Source organism: Haliotis rufescens, unplaced genomic scaffold (genome assembly GCF_023055435.1).
Source record: "Haliotis rufescens isolate VD_foot unplaced genomic scaffold, xgHalRufe1.0.p SCAF_60, whole genome shotgun sequence".
Classification (NCBI taxonomy): Eukaryota; Metazoa; Mollusca; class Gastropoda; order Lepetellida; family Haliotidae; genus Haliotis; species Haliotis rufescens.
Genome location: NW_025964335.1, coordinates 28,535 through 46,156, shown reverse-complemented (window position 1 = coordinate 46,156; position 17,622 = coordinate 28,535). Strand labels below are relative to the sequence as shown.

General features: G+C 42.4%; 1 protein-coding gene across 1 annotated transcript in view; it reads right to left on the bottom strand.

Moving 5' to 3' along the window:
- Window positions 1-702: 702 nt before the first annotated feature.
- LOC124140747 overlaps window positions 703-17,622 on the bottom strand; it is a 36,106-nt gene continuing 19,186 nt past the window's right edge. Inside the window, exons 10-17 of the mRNA XM_046508464.2 lie at window positions 16,397-16,498; window positions 14,078-14,158; window positions 11,865-11,988; window positions 10,636-10,745; window positions 8,770-8,943; window positions 6,625-6,973; window positions 3,314-3,416; window positions 703-2,827 (exon numbers count right to left, since the gene is read on the bottom strand). Coding sequence (XP_046364420.2) covers window positions 3,322-3,416; window positions 6,625-6,973; window positions 8,770-8,943; window positions 10,636-10,745; window positions 11,865-11,988; window positions 14,078-14,158; window positions 16,397-16,498 — 1,035 coding nt within the window. The 3' untranslated portion in view covers window positions 703-2,827; window positions 3,314-3,321. The remainder of the gene's footprint in view (window positions 2,828-3,313; window positions 3,417-6,624; window positions 6,974-8,769; window positions 8,944-10,635; window positions 10,746-11,864; window positions 11,989-14,077; window positions 14,159-16,396; window positions 16,499-17,622) is intronic.

The window sequence follows — 17,622 nt, the reverse complement described above, 5'->3', positions numbered from 1 at the left end:
TTTCTATCGTGTTTTCTTCACAAAATGAATTGCAACATATACTTTGAGCTCTATTATTACCGCATCTCTTCATTATGAAACAAATAATTTTACATATCATGTAAGTGCCTCCCGACAATGACTGAAATAAGTACTTTTCTATGAATATTAATTCTAGCGGGGATTGGTGTGTCTAGTCGTATGTTTCAATAAGAGGTTGTTGTGAATAATCAGAATCGAACATTTTCTAAATTCATGGTAGAATATATTACAGCTTTGTTTTTCAAATCATTAATATTCCCGTGAAGATCAAGGTTACAATTGGTCTTCAGCAACCCATGCTTGAAAAAGGCGACTGACGGGATCGGGTGGTCAGGCTCACTGACTTGGTTGATACATGTCATCATATCCCAATTGCGTAGATTGATGCTCATGATCAGTTGATTGTCTGGTCCATACTCTACAGACTCCTGTCCTGTAGCTGGAATAGCGCGGAGTGCGGCGTTAAATAACAAAGAGTGAGTGAGTGAGTATGGTTTTACGCCGCTTTTAGCAATATTCCAGCAATATCACGGCGGGGGACACCAGAAATGGGCTTCACACATTGTACCCATGTCGGGAATCGAACCCGGGTCTTCGGCGTGACGAGCGAACGCTTTAACCACTAGACTACCCGACCGCCACTAAATAACAAAGAAACAAAACAATTAATAATATACAATGTTTAACATTTACAATTGTTATTATTCTTTTGAAAAGTTCACATTGTTTACATGATTATCATTGCATTTAATAACATCTATATATGTACAAAAAAGGTGATATCATTCTAAGGTAAGAAATTTTGTTGTCTTTCCTTTCGAACCTTTTGAAAGATTCTCGTGATGTACATAGATCCATGTTGCAAATCAAATTTTGGCAAATCAGTTTTGAACCAAGAAATGAAACGATTATCTCTCGGATTATCTATCGAGAAGATGTCCAGCAACACATGGAAGAGAGAGAGAGATTATCCCCATTTATCGTCACCGAAAATATCACCGATTCTAAACTTTGTGATCAGAAAGTATTAAAAGCTATTTTTGATAGAAAACAATATATTTTGTCATTTTGAAAGGAATCATCGTTTGATCTGCCATCACTTTCAAATTACAGGTATTACTTATGTAAACAGAACCATGCAATTCTAATGAAAAACTTAAATGTGCAATGGTATTTTTGATCGACAATAATTAATATTTTTACGAGCATGTTTAATGTCAATGATAATCCAAAATATACAGAAATATGAACTGACCGTTTTCATGGACATTTTTAATCCAATATGGGAATCATACCAGAATATTTAATTTTACAACGGCAGACATTTAAGTAAATTTCTAAAGAATTAGAAAACATAAACGACATTTATTGCTGACAACGCCTATGCTATTAGATGAGCATTTACCTTTTCCTAAGAAGTGTGTTCTTTAAATTTGAATGATTGAGGGTAACTGTCAAAATGAAACAGGAATAGTTTTACTGTTTTTCTCTAGACCACTTAACTTTTAAATAAAAGCGTAAAAAAACTTTCAATAATTATTAAAAATGATTTTCTTTTGTATTATTCCGATCATATAAAAAGTATGTGTTTATGAATCAGTATCAAATAACTACGGCGCCCAATTGCCATTTTACAATCGAGGCATATAGGGAACACTTTCACGCCGATAACGATTTTAAAGTTTAATTAATAATATTTAACAGAAAACATTTGTTCAAGCAAATGGACACCGCGAAACGATGTGTTTTCATATTTTTGACGATCGTTCCGGGGCCATTCGTGACCAACTCGTGTTATTCCGGGACGAGCCTTCTTCTTGCAGATTACGGAAAGGGGCGAGTGGTGACGAATGTTCCGGGGCAACTCTCATTCACCTTTGCGTAAACAATACGCGACATGTCGTAAAATGGACACAATTTAGTTTGGTTGTCGAAAACAGTTTGTCCATGATTCTCGGCTTCATCGCTCCACGTTGGCGATTGGCTGAATAAATATGGCTGTTAAAACACCCCGATACCCACCCGTTAGTCTTCCGCACTGAGCACAGAAACATACCAACATACATCCTCAAAACCAGCAACATATAACACGTGTTTATTAAGTACACTGAATTTTCCCTTTATCTCTTTGAACAGTTGGCAATAAATTAATAATTTACAAACCCAGGAAGAATAGCTAGCAATCATAATAGTATTTATACATCATGCCTATGGATAACCTCTGAGCAATGCAATTTAAACACTGACACATTTTGATGAAACCCAAAGGTTAGCTTGACTAAGTTTATAATGCTAAGGGCTATATAGGAACCACATCCCTAAATATCGTATTAGATCGAATTGTCAAGTTCCCCGGATTAAGAGCAATCACCTGAGTTACCATCGGATCAGGTGTCTAATATATATATATAATTTAATGATATCGTTTAATTTTATCGTTTAGCAAGGGAGGTAACTCTTATATATATATATATATATATATATATATATATATATATATATATATATATATGTATGTATGTATGTATGTATGTATGTATATATACAAACATACACATATATGAGTTACCTCCCTTGCTAAACGATAAAATTAAACGAAAGGCATTATGAAAATTATTTGATGTAAAATATGTGGTTCGTGGTTAATTCGCGAATTGATAAATATGGATTATTACAACAATATTTGACGCTACAAAAATGTAAAAAAATATGTGTAAGATGCAAGCTGGTGTACAGTAGTCTTGCTCCTGATCTCTTTATAAAACACATCCAACGGCACATGTCGTTTTTACGTCAAATCCTGCGTCTGTAAAACAAAAAGAATAACTTGGCTATTATTGTAGTCCGCCAACCATCATCTTGCCACCGAGTTTTTCACACTGTTTTCCATTAAACACATATTTTGTTTATTATCTAATAATAATCATTGACCTAACTGAAAATACCATGACTACATGGCGCTTTTTGCTATCCATAAAAAGTGTCATTCATGTTTTCCCTATTTCTAAATGCCTATGAAAGACTTAAAATACCAGTTTTGTAATATCTTTCTTCATTGTTATCATGATTTGTTTCTTCTGTTGAGATGCAGCAACCCATGCTTGCTGTAAAAGGCGACAATGCTTGTCGTAAAAGGTGACTAACGGGATGTTCATGGCTTTACTTGGCTATGATATGATCGTCAGATAATCTGACTGACCTGACAGGTTTTCATAAAAATCTTTAAATGTTTACTGGGCACTCTACGAATAGTACTTATCAAATGTAAGGAATTAGAAAAAGTGATACTTACATTGTGACCTAGATACGCCTGTTCCTTGACAGATATATCGCCAGACCTCCCCCCGAAGCGCCACCAACGACTATCATCGCCACGGCAACACCAGCCATTGCCCCTGTGACACGAAGATGTCTAATAATTCAAGGTGTTCATGAAAGTAAGTCCAGCCAATCTACTACACTCTCCCATGCACACAGCCAACACTGTGCACTTCTTAACATGACCCGTGAAGATTCCGGGGTAGAATAGGTCTTCAGCAACCCATGCTTGCCGTAAAAGGTGACTATGCTTGTCGTAAAAGGCGACCAACGGGATCGGGTGGTCAGGCTCGCTGACTTGGTTGATGTATGTCATCGTATCCGCATTGGGTGCATCGATGCTCATGACATAAATCATTAGATTGTCTTATTCTTATTGAGTGCGGCGTTAAACAAACAAACAAAACTTAAAAATTGCTCGTTGTTTTCACAACAGTTGTAAACATCCATGAATTGGGTCAAAAAGGTCCGAGGATTTAACATCTGCATAGAATCGAGAGGTGTTAGTGTTTCATCCAACTTATATCCAACTTTATGCATTTAAAATATTTTTGAAATGGTGAATATCTTTGTATATATTTCGTTTGTTTGTTTGTTGTTTAAGCATCTATCCACGCAATTGGGATACGATGACAAGCATCAACCAACTCAGCGAGTCTGAGCATCCGATACCGTTAGTCGTGGTTTACGACAAGCATTGGTCACTGAAGACCTATTCTACCCCAGATCTTCACGGAGTGAGACAAGCATTGGTCACTGAAGACCAATTCTACCCCAGATCTTCACGGAGTGAGACAAGCATGGGTTGCTGAAGACCTATTCTACCCCAGATCTTCACGGAGTGAGACAAACATTGGTCACTGAAGACCAATTCTACCCCAGATCTTCACGGAGTGAGACAAGCATGGGTTGCTGAAGACCTATTCTACCCCAGATCTTCACGGAGTGAGACAAGCATGGGTTGCTGAAGACCTATTCTACCCGGGATCTTTACGGAGTGAGACAAGCATGGGTCACTGAAGACCTATTCTACCTCGGATCTTCACGGAGTGAGACAAGCATGGGTCACTGAAGACCTATTCTACCTCGGATCTTCAAGGAGTGAGACAAGCATGGGTCACTGAAGACCTATTCTACCCCGGATCTTTACGGAGTGAGACAAGCATGGGTCACTGGAGACCTATTCTACCTCGGATCTTCACGGAGTGAGACAAGCATTGGTCACTGAAGACCAATTCTACCCCAGATCTTCACGGAGCGAGACAAGCATGGGTTGCTGAAGACCTATTCTACCCCGGATCTTTACGGAGTGAGACAAGCATGGGTCACTGAAGACCTATTCTACCTCGGATCTTCACGGAGTGAGACAAGCATGGGTCACTGAAGACCTATTCTACCTCGGATCTTCAAGGAGTGAGACAAGCATGGGTCACTGAAGACCTATTCTACCCTGGATCTTCACGGAGTGAGACAAGCATTGGGTACTGAAGACCTATTCTACCCCGGATCTTCACGGAGTGAGACAAGCATGGGTCACTGAAGACCTATTCCAACCAGGATCAGTCAATAATGTATGTATGAAACATTCAGAGGATGCTGCCCATATACGTTTATAACACGTGTACTTATGAAAAACAGCAACTTTCATCACACCCTACCAATAATAATTCATATCAAGACATAATATGGCGTCAAAATATTCACCACTGTTACTCAGGGATCAGGGGCGGTGGAGTAGCCTAGTGGTTACTCGTCACGCCGCAGACCCGGGTTCAATTCCAGACATGGGTACAATGTGTAAAGTGCCATTGCTGGTGTCCCCCGCCATGATGCACCTGGAATATTGCTAAAGGCGACGAAAAACCATACTGACTCTTAGGGTTCAAAGTGGTAGCTAGATGAGAATCATCAGTGAAATGCCATGCGAATCCCTCTAACGGGACATATTATTAGGACTGCCAATTAGAATATGTGAACATTCGTGGATGTTATATAATATCCTGGGATTTGACTAATGTCCCGTTCATTATATGCACGGGCGATCTTTACGAGGAATACGCGGATTTGAAAAAAAAGCCTTGAAGTCACTAGAGTGTGAGTGAGTGAGTTTGGTTTTACGCCGCTTTTAGCAATATTCCAGAAATTTCACGGCGGGGTACACCAGAAATGGGCTTCACACATTGTACCCATGTCGGGAATCGAACCCGGGTCTTCGGCGTGACGAGCGAACGCTTTACCCACTAGGCTACCCGACCGCCCCTGACGTCACTAGAGGTTTATTGGTATGTGTGAGGGAAACCCAGCCCTAAAGGCGTATATGACTTTCAACGAGAGCGGTTTATTCAGCTTATCTCGAGCTAGGTCAATAGCCCTTCAAATACTGCATGTGCAGCTTTTTGTCTTACGTACTGTTGGGGATTTAACGTGCGCTTTCCGACATTATGGGTATTTCCCACACGGTCCTTTTTTCTTTCAGTTCGTGCTTAAGATGGCCGCTTGCAGTCACGTGACTGCCCACGCTTACCCGGATTGTAACCACGTGATCAAAACTCAGCGATGGTGTTTATTGCTAACAAAATAGACTTTAAAATAACTTTAATCCTCATCGCCTCATACCTTGTTGTCATTCTTAGTATTAGAAGGTGACTATGCTTGCAATTGTCGTAGGAAGCGACTAACGGGATCGGATGGTCAGGCTCGCTGACTTAGTTGATGCATGTCATCGATCCCAATTACGTGAATCGATGCTCATGTTGTCAATCACTGAATTGTCAGTTCCAGATTCGATTATTTCAGACCGCCGTCACATAGCTGGAATATCGCTGGGTGCGGCGTTAAACAACGCACAAACAAATCTAAGTACTAGAAAACATGCAGGTATATTTGTTGTAATTAATCGCGATATTTCGTAATTCTATTTCAAGTGGCTTTGGGACGATACGGTAATGTATATAGGATGTGTTATGACTGAAATGTACTCACCTCCAAAAGAAAAGCAAATATATAAAGACTTACTCATATTCAAGAGATGTTAAATTGGTTCGATGTAAAAACGCATCACATGTGACGTCATAGGTCCATGACTCTAGAAGTACCATTTGTGTCGTGCAGGATTAGCGTGTAAACTTTGGAAATCACGTGGAGCAGATCGTGACAAGAATAAAGAGACACATTGGAAACACCTCTTTACGTACATACTTTTCTAAGTGTGTCTATGGTTCGCATTTCTTTTGGCGGCGAGTATGATTTGTAAAGCGGGGCGAAAGCTGCTCTCTCCAACCTTACCCGCAGAATACCCTCCACCACCCGAGGATCCGCAGAGCACGTTCTTCGATGAAACTAACTGATATGGGTAGCTCGTTGTGGGTCGTGGATTTGGAACATGATATGTCACTGGTCGTTGTGTCACTGGTCGTTGTGTCACTGGTCTTTGTGTCACTGGTCTTTGTGTCACTGGTCGTTGTGTCACTGGTCGTTGTGTCACTGGTCGTTGTGTCACTGGTCTTTGTGTCACTGGTCCCTGTGTCACTGGTCCCTGGGTGCCAGGGGTTGTCGATGGGGGTCGGGTAACGAAGGGCGTTGGTCCTGCAGTCATTTCCTCAAGCGAAGCTGGTACCCCACTGATGTAGTTGGTCTGGAATAGAAGTTGCAATTATTCAATTCGATGAACATTTAAACGCCTCCGTTCTGTTTTGGACACAAGGTTTTCCCGCAGAACGGAAGGTCGGGCCAAGAGTTAGTGAGTGAGTATGGTTTTACGCCGATTTTAGCAATATTCTAGCAATATCACGGCGGGGGACGCCAGAAATGGGCTTCACACATTGTACCCATATCGGGAATCGAACTCGGGTCTTCGGCTTGATGAGCGAACGCTTTAACCACTAGGCTTCCCGCCCGCCCCGTTGAGCCATGAATCCACGCTCATTGACAAACCAGGGTTGTTTATTCTTTCCACATATTGGACCGACTCTCTGGTCAAGTGGCAATTGAGTTTCTGTCAAGAGAGCAGGAAGTCGATTGTTCGATCTCCTGGACGTGTCATACCAAAATATGTGCAAAAATGGTACTTGTTATAAGCCTGCCTCAAGCTCGGTATTACGCGGATGAAAGAACTGACTGGCACGGAGTCGGTATACATTAGGGGTTGGTGGTGTCTCTCTCTCTCTCTCTCTCACACACACACACACACACACGCACGCACGCACGCACGCACGCACGCACGCACGCACGCACACACACACACACACACACAAACAGTGTGTCAGTGTGCCAGTGGTCAGCATCATGAGCAACGATTTACGTACACGCAGTTGCGATACGATGACATTCATCAACCAAGTCAGCGAGTTTGACCACCCGATCCCGTTAGTCGCCTCTTACGACGAGCATGGGTTGTTGATGATGACTAACGGGATCGGGTTCTCAGTCTCGTTGACTTGGTTGATGCATGTCATCGTATCCCAGGTGCGTAGATCGATGCTTGTGATGTCAATCACTGGATTGTCTGGTCCAAACTCCTGTATATGTACAGACCGCCATCATATAGCTGGAATATTTTTGAGTGCGACGCTATACAACAAACACTCACTTACTATCCATGTAAAACTGCGGCATGGTGTCTAACCAAAGCTATACAACCGGCATTAGTCCCGACTAGTACAAGCTGACACTTACAACAATCTTGAAGGCAGCGCTAAACCCAATTTCACGTCACCCCACTGATAGTGGAAGTACGCCCCCACAAGGACCCGGTATAGAATAAGCCCTCAGTACTCCATTGCTTTGCGTGAGAGGCGAGAGGGCGTTGGGGTGGCCTTGTGGTTTAAGTGAGTGAGTGAGTGAGTTGGGTTTAACGCCGCTTTTAACAGTATTCCAGTTATATCACAGCGTGTCAGCTTAATGTGGGAGGAAAGCCCGAAGTGATGCAGGTCTTAGACGTTTACCACTTGGGTGAAACCCACGAGCACGGGTATGGTGCTGACAAACCTAGAAACATAATCGGGGCGAACCGGGATTTGAACCCACAACCATAGGTTTCTGGCGTGTCCAGGGGACGCAACTCTGCACAGCGAATCGCGACGCCTTAGACGACTGGGCCACCCGTGCCCCCCGTGGTTTAAGCGTTCGCTCGTAACGCCGAAGACTTTTCCCTTTTGAGTACAAAGCGTGAAGCCCATTTCTGGTGACCCCCGCCGTGATATTGCTGGAATATTGCTGAAACGGCGAAAAACTATACTCACTCACTCACTTGTGAAGTGAATCGTGTGGTCAGGCTCCATGACTTTACGACGTTGGAAATTGCTCGTGCGTTCAATGAATTGTTTGCCTTGCCAGACTCGAAATTAACAGGCAGCGTGATGGAGGTAGAGAAATGCTGACTTTTTTTGTGAATCAAACAAACCAGACGCTTTATAAAGATATATGTCTCACCTTTCCGTTGACCTTAAGGTTGACCTGGAATGAGTTGGCATGAACACTTCGTATAAACTCGGAGGCAGCGAGATCCAACGAGATTCCAGACGTGAGGGAAACGACGTCCCCTTTGACTGGTGGAAGGTCGGTGAGGTCGAAGCTCAGATGGGCTGTTCGGTTGTATATGTTAATCTGCAATCCAAGATGTATGTGGGTGTTTGAAATACGGAGATGTGCATCTGAGAAACTCTGCTTCTAAGGAAACGTTTAAGTCTCTCCTCAAAACTCACTTCTTCACTTCAGCTTTTCAATAGATCTCATGATTGTTGGCACACGTACATAGACATTACTTTTTAACTTTGTCACAGCACCAGTGAGCAACTGTCGATGGATATTAGGCGCTTTACAAATCAATTATACTTATTCTTATTCTTCTTATTATCCTGTGTTTTGAGGGGGGGGGGGGGGGGGGGGGGGGGGGTATTTCTCTCAACGACACAACTGGTTTGATGTCATCGTCGCGTGCTTGGGCACGGGTGGCCCAGTCGTCTAAGGCGCCGCGATTCGCTGTGCAGAGTTGCATCCCTTGGGTACGCCAGAAACCTATGAATGTGGGTTCGATTACGTTTCTGGGTTTGTCAGCACCATGCCCGTGCTCGTGGGTTTCACCGAGGTGGTAAACGGCCAAGACCTGCATCACTTCGGGCCTTCCTCCCACATTAAGCGGGGCGGTCGGGTAGCCTAGTGGTTAAAGCGTTCGCTCGTCACGCCGAAGACCCGGGTTCGATTCCCGACATGGGTACAATGTGTAAAGCCGTGATATTGCTGGAATATTGCTAAAAGCGGCGAAAAACCATACTCACTCACTCACTCACTCCCACATTTAGCTGACACGCCGTGATGTAACTGGAATACTGTTAAAAGCGGCTGTTAACCCTCACTCACTCACTCACTCATCGTCGCGTGCAGCAACAGCTCTGTATGCAGGATCCGCGGTCACCGTGAGTGAGAGCCTCTGGGGAGTCTCTATGAAATCCGGCTGTTGAGAATATAACGGTGTCTGGGAAGGTATTGAGCCCGGGTTAGAGTGGGAAACGGAGTAGGAGAAAGAATGAAATCCGGGTCAGAGAGATGGACGGAGTTGGGGAAAGTTCGTGATCCGGGGTCAGAATGATCAAAAGAGCTGGAGAAAGTATGGGATGGAGGGTCAGATTAGTTAACGCAGATGGAGAAAGTATTGGATCTAGGGACAGATTAAGTAACAGAGTTGGACAAAGTATGGGATCTAGGGACAGATTAAGTAACGCAGTTGGAGAAAGTATTGGATCTAGGGACAGATTAAGTAACAGAGTTGGAGAAAGTATGGGATCTAGGGACAGATTAAGAAACGCAGTTTGAGAAAGTATTGGATCTAGGGTCAGATTAAGTAACGCAGTTGGAGAAAGTATGGGATCTAGGGACAGATTAAGTAACGCAGTTGGAGAAAGTATGGGATCTAGGGACAGATTAAGTAACAGAGTTGGAGAAAGTATGGGATCTAGGGACAGATTAAGTAACGCAGTTTGAGAAAGTATTGGATCTAGGGTCAGATTAAGTAACTCAGTTGGAGAAAGTATTGGATCTAGGGACAGATTACGTGACGGAGTTGGAGAAAGTATTGGATCTAGGGTCAGATTAAGTAACGCAGTTGGAGAAAGTATGGGACCTGGGATCAGATTAAGTAACAGAGTTGGAGAAAGTATGTGGTCTGGGGTCAGATTAAGTAACGCAGTTGGAGAAAGTATTGGATCTAGGGTCAGATTAGGTAACGCAGTTGGAGAAAGTAAGGGACCCGGGGTAAGACCAAGCGTGAGAAAAAAGCCACGAGGTAATGTCCGCCCTTACCGCAATGTGTGTGACTCTGATGGGGGCGATTGATGCTGCTGAGAGGATGGCGATGAGGCCGGCGTATTTGAATTGTGGCCGATTGTGACCTATCATATGTGTATATTTCTCTGAAACAAAAAAGACTCTCTTAACGCAATGCTTTTGTCTGACATTTACCTATACGGACACCGGACAAAACGTTTATGTCATTTGTCAGGGTCGCCTTGTGATTTCAGGGTGCCATTGTATTTTGTGCCATTTTTTTATTCAGCTTATCAGAATATCATACCTTTCTATCACAGCTGGCTTTTGTAAGCTGTGCACATATTGCACAAAGTACTGTGGAGCGCATTCAGTAAATACTGTGTGTCTGGAGTGTCAACAATATTCCTGCTATATGACGGCGGTCTGTAAATAATCGAGTCTGGACCAGACAATCCAGTGATTGACATCATGAGCATCGATCCACGCAATTGGGGTCGATGACATGCGTTAACAAAGTCAGCGAGCCTGACCAAATGATCCCGTTAGTCCCCTCTTACGACAAGCATAGTCACCTTTTACGGCAAGCATGGGTTGCTGAAGACCTATTCTACCCCGGATCTTCACGGGTCCTTGAGTTCAGTGGAATGTAAATAGTAAGTGAGTGAGTGAGTGAGTGAGTGAGTTGGTTTTAGCGCCGCTTTGAACACTATTCCAGTTATACCATGGCATGTCAGCTTAATGTAGGAGGAAAGCCCGCAGTGATGCAGGTCTCAGATATGCACCACTTTGGTAAAACCCACAAGTATGGGTATGATGCAAACCTATTAACATAATCGGGACGAACCAGGATTCGAACCAGGATTCTGGCGTGCCCAAGGGAGGCAACTCTGCACAGCCAATGTCCCGATATAAATAGATTGCTTGGTGTCATGATGTCCAAAATGTGGCCCTTACTGACCGAATTTTAAATCCCCTATTTCGTTCAGCTTTGTTGCTTAATGTACTGGAGATCAAAAGTATGAAATGTCTATTACTTATTTCGAAATTTTCCCTTTGCATTACATAGATTGGAAATAGTCCGGATTTCGATCACCCAAGATCCCCTTGACACCAACGTTTTCTCACATCTTTTAGTGCAGCAGATATGTTTGATTGTCCAGCCTTATCTTATTGACCATACTATCGATATATCATGGTCAACACTTTAAATCGCTTTAAAGCTGGCCCCCGCTAACGGTGTTCAGTTATAGGAGAATACATACGGGGGAACGCGATCCTGAAACTTCGTCGGCGCTCTGTCGTCATGCAGTTGGTGATGTCAAAGTTCATGACGCTGGGTTCCTTTGCGTCGTATTCGAAGACGTTCATCGTGTACTGCATGCCAAACTGTGGACCGCAAGGGATGATAAATGATGGTTTTCTTTGCGCTCCAAATCCCCAATATGACATATCCTGAACTTCTATGCATCTTTTTAAAATATGCTTAAAGGCCGCACTTGGAAATATTACAGCTAGATGACGGCGGTCTGTAGTAGGTTTGGCGGTGGCTTGACAAAGAATGTCGATATTTAAGACGAGAAACCCAGCGATTGTTACACACATTTAGAAGAAGAAAAGATCCTCTTGACACTGAACGTTTTCTCACGTCTTTTAGTGTAGCAGATATGTTTCATTGTCTAGCCATATGTTCTTGACCATTCTATCGATAGCTTTAGAATCGAATCAAACTGTGAACATGGGATACAAATGCATCCGGATATTATACAATTATTTCTATTATGATTTGCAGACGACGTAGTGCATCTCGCAGATTCTGTATATGGTTTACAAAAACGTACCAACGTTTTGGAATGTTTCTGTGGTGAGTGAGTGAGTCAGTTGGGTTTAACGCCGCCTTTAACAGTATTCTAGTTATTTCACGGCGTGTCAGCTTCATGTGGGAGGAAAGCCCGAAGTTGTGCAGGTCTCAGACGTTTACCACTTCGGTGAAACCATCGAGCACGGGTATGGTGCTGACAAACCTAGAAACATAATTGGGGCGAACCGGGATTCGAACCCACAATCAAAGGTTTCTGGCGTGCCCAAGGGACGCAACTCTGCACAGCGAATCGCGGCGCCTTAGACGACTGGGCCCCCGACCAACCAGTCACTAGTTACATATCAACTCAGAAAAAACCGAATATTGTTGTTTTTAAAAATGGTCGTATACTGTCCAAACATTAAAAAATGGCATGTGTATGGCACCGTTGTTTTGTTTTTGCTTTCTTTGTGGTGTCTTCAAATCTTTGTATATGATAAAGCCACTCCCATATGATCAATGTTTTATATTTTTTGATACCAAAATTAGTCCCATTTTACTTTATGGTTCAGACATATGGAGACTGGATATTCACAAAGAAATCGAAACAATACAAATGTTTGCTTGTAAACCTTTCTTATGGGTTGAAACATCGTCCTCAAACCATGTAATTAGATGTAAATTTGGTATATATTCAAATGTAGTTAGAGGTGAATGTGGTATAAAGTCACATGTAGTTAGAGGTGAATGTGGTATATATTCACATGTAGTTAGAGGTGAATGTGGTATATATTCACATATAGTTAGAGGTGAATGTGGTATATATTCATATGTTGTTAGAGGTGAATGTGGTATATACGCACCTGTAGTTGGAGGTGAAAGTGGTATATATTCACATGTAGTGAGAGGTGAATGTGGTATATATTCACATGTAGTTAGAGGTGATTGTGGTATATATTCACATGTAGTTAGAGGTGAATGTGGTATATATTCATATGTAGTTATACATTAGACGGTGGGAAAGTATTCTGCACCCACATACATTATATGATGGGAAAGTATTCTGCACCAACATACATTAAACGCTGGGAAAGTATTCTGCACCCACGCACATTAGACGGTGGGAAAGTATTCTGCACCCACACACATTAGACGGTGGGAAAGTATTCTGCACCCACACACATTAGACGGTGGGAAAGTATTCTGCACCCACATACATTAGACGGTGGGAAAGTAATTTGCACCCACACACATTAGACGTTGGGAAAGTATTCTGCACCCACGCACATTAGACGACGGGAAAGTATTCTGCACCCACAGACATTAGACGATGGGAAAGCATTCTGCTCCCACACACATTAGACGATGGGAAAGTATTCTGCACCCACGCACATTAGACGATGGGAAAGTATTCTGCACCCACACACATTAGACGATGGGAAAGTATTCTGCACCCACACACATTAGACGCTGGGAAAGTATTCTGCACCCACACACATTAGACGCTGGGAAAGTATTCTACACCCACACACATTAGACGTTGGGAAAGTATTCTGCACCAACATACATAAGACGCTGGGAAAGAAATTATTCGTTTCCCACATACATTAGACGGTGGGAAACTAATCTGTCTCCACAAGCATTAAACAATACGGTAATGTAGAACAAAGGTCTTACGCCTGGTACTGAGATTTTGAGTTGAAACGGTATGGCGCTCTCGGCGTATGTGATTGGGTCGTATCCCGAGGTCCAGTTGGCCTGTGGATAGAAGACGACTTGAGTGAATGAGTGAGTGAGAGAGCTAGTGACATACAGATTAAGCTGGTGACATACAGAGAGCTAGTGATATACAGAGAGAGCTTGTGACATACAAAGAGATATTAATACACAGAGAGCTAGTGACATACAGATAGATAGTGATATACAGAGAGCAGGAGAGAGAGAGAGAGAGAGAGAGAGAGAGTGAGAGAGAGATAGTGACATACAGAGAGAGCTTGTGACATGCACAGAGAGCTGGGGACATACAGAGAGATCTAGTTAAATATATAGAGAGAGCTAGTGGCATACAGAGTTATATAGTAACATACAGAGAGAAATAGTGACATGCAGAGAGATCTCATTACATACAGAGAGAGATAGTGACATACAGAGAGAGCGAGTGATATACAGAGAGAGATAATGACATACAGACAGAGAGATGAATGAGACATTTGTTTTTAACGTTGCTTTCAACAGTATTCCAGTTATATCATTGCGTGTCAGCTTAATATTGGATGAAAGGCCAAAGTGATGCAGGTCTCAGACGTGTACCACTTCGGTGAAACCCATGAACATGGGCGTGGTGCTGACAAATCTGAAAACATAAGCAGGGCGAACCAGGATTCGAACCCACGATTATCATAGGTTTCTGTATGTCTAATGTTTGAATGATCACAGAACCTGCCGAGAGAAATGTTAGAATGATCACAGAACCTGCCGAGCGAAATGTTAGAATGAACACAGGACTTACCGAGAGAAATATTAGAATGAACACAGGACTCACCGAGAGAAATATTAGAATGAACACAGGACTCACCGAGAGAAATGTTAGAATGAACACAGGACTCACCGAGTGAAATGTTAGAATGAACACAGGACTCACCGAGAGAAATGTTAGAATGAACACAGGCCTAGGACTTATCGAGCGAAATGTTAGAATGAACAGAGGACTTACCGAGAGAAATGTTAGAATGAACACAGGACTCACCGAGAGAAATGTTATAATGAACAGAGGACTTACCGAGAGAAATGTTATAATGAACACAGGACTTACCGAGCGAAATGTTAGAATGAACACAGGCCTAGGACTTACCGAGCGAAATGTTAGAATGAACAGAGGACTTACCGAGAGAAATGTTATAATGAACACAGGACTTATCGAGAGAAATGTTATAATGAACACAGGACTCACCGAGAGAAATGTTATAATGAACAGAGGACTTACCGAGAGAAATGTTATAATGAACAGAGGACTTACCGAGAGAAATGTTATAATGAACACAGGACTTACCGAGCGAAATGTTAGAATGAACACAGGACTCACCGAGAGAAACGTTAGAATGAACACAGGACTCACCGAGAGAAATATTATAATGAACACAGGACTCACCGAGAGAAATGTTACAATGAACACAGGACTCACCGAGAGAAATGTTATAAAGAACACAGGACTCACCGAGAGAAATGTTATAATGAAAACAGGACTCACCGAGAGAAATCTTATAATGAACACAGGACTCACCGAGAGAAATGTTACAATGAACACACGACTCACCGAGAGAAATGTTAGATTGAACACAGGACTCACCGAGAGAAATGTTAGAATGAACACAGGACTCACCGAGAGAAATGTTAGAATGAACACAGGACTCACCGAGAGAAATGTTATAATGAACACAGGACTCACCGAGAGAAATGTTATAATGAACACAGGCCTAGGACTTATCGAGCGAATTGTTATAATGAAAACAGGACTCACCGAGAGAAATGTTATAATGAAAACAGGACTCACCGAGAGAAATGTTAGAATGAAAACAGCCCACACCGAGAGAAACGTTAAAAGTTGCCGAGGGAAATGTACGACTGAACACAGCACTTACTGAGAGAAATGTTCGAAAGACCACAGCACTCACCGAGAGAAATGTTCGAAAGACCACAGCACTTACCGAGAGAAATCTTAGGATGAAAACAGCACACACCGAGAGAAATGTTCGAATGAAAACAGCACTTCCCGAGAGAAATGTTAGAATGAACACAGCACTTACCGAGAGAAATGTTAGAATGAACACAGCACTTACCGAGAGAAATCTTAGGATGAAAACAGCAAACACCGAGAGAAATGTTAGAATGAACACAGCACTTCCCGAGAGAAATGTTAGAATGAACACAGCACTTAGCGAGAGAAACGTTAGAATGAACACAGCACTAAGCGAGCGAAATGTAAGAAAGGACACTTACGGAGACAAAGGCCCACTCCCAGGTAGAGTTGGTAGGCATACTCGGCGGGTAGTCCGTCCTGAGGGACAACCACGTGTCACAGTCAACGTTGCGGATTGATTTCTGAGGAAGTAGACAAATAGCTCAACCGTTTTAAACACGTATCTGAATGAAGCAACGACAATAGATGATTTTAAACAGAAACATATCGTCTTTAATGTCAGTTTGTCAAATCGACTAGAATAATGTTTGGGATATAAGTTGTCAGAATAAGAAATAAAAATGTGTGTGAAGAATTACTAAAAATCGAAAGGTGGTTCTTTGGAAAAAAAACACGTTTACCTTCAAACACATAAAGCTTTTGACTGAAGGGTTTGATTGTCTCTTGATAGATCTTCATTTGGCTCCCACAGGAGATATCGCCTTGGTGAGATCAAGCGATATCTACACTGTAGATATCGCTGCAATGAAATTGCATCACAATGCTTTGCAGACCATTGTGACGTCATTGGTTACCATGACGTCACAATCATATGACATCACTAATGGCTCTGCTACTGAAGCTGTAAGCAGTACTTTTTACACTTAAGACACTGCTAATTACTGTCTACAAACTGAAAAAATTGGAAGAAGAATGATGTTGGATGATAAATAAAATCTCACCCTCGTGTCTTATGATATGAAATATATCAACACTCGTTGATAAAAGTGGAAAAAATCCTCGGCAAGCCTCGGAGTTTTCCCACTTTTATCAACTCGTGAGATTCTCTATATCTCATAACCTGAAGCAATTTTAATCACTTTAGCATGCAAGTTAGTAAGGCCTTGGACCTTGTTGACAAGCTATGCATTGACGAGACAGTAATGCTACATCCAGTGATGAGGGAGGCAACCGATTGTCGTGTTTACCCTATTTCGTTTAATGCTAGCCATATCTTGGCATGATAAGCCATTAAGTACCTGGGTACAGTTTTGCTTGCTTCTATATTGTTAGACACAAAGCAGTGATAGATATCATGCGCATCGACCCAGGCAATTGGGATACGATGACATGCATCAACCAAGTCAGCGAGCCTGACCACCTGATCCAGTTAGTCGCCTTTTACGACAAGCACAGTCGGCTTTTACGACAAGCATGGATCTTCACGGGTCAGGAAGGCTAATAAGTCATTTAGCGAGACACCACCATACAACAATATACATTTCCAAAACTTTATAGTTATAGAGGATAGTTAAGTGTTATATAA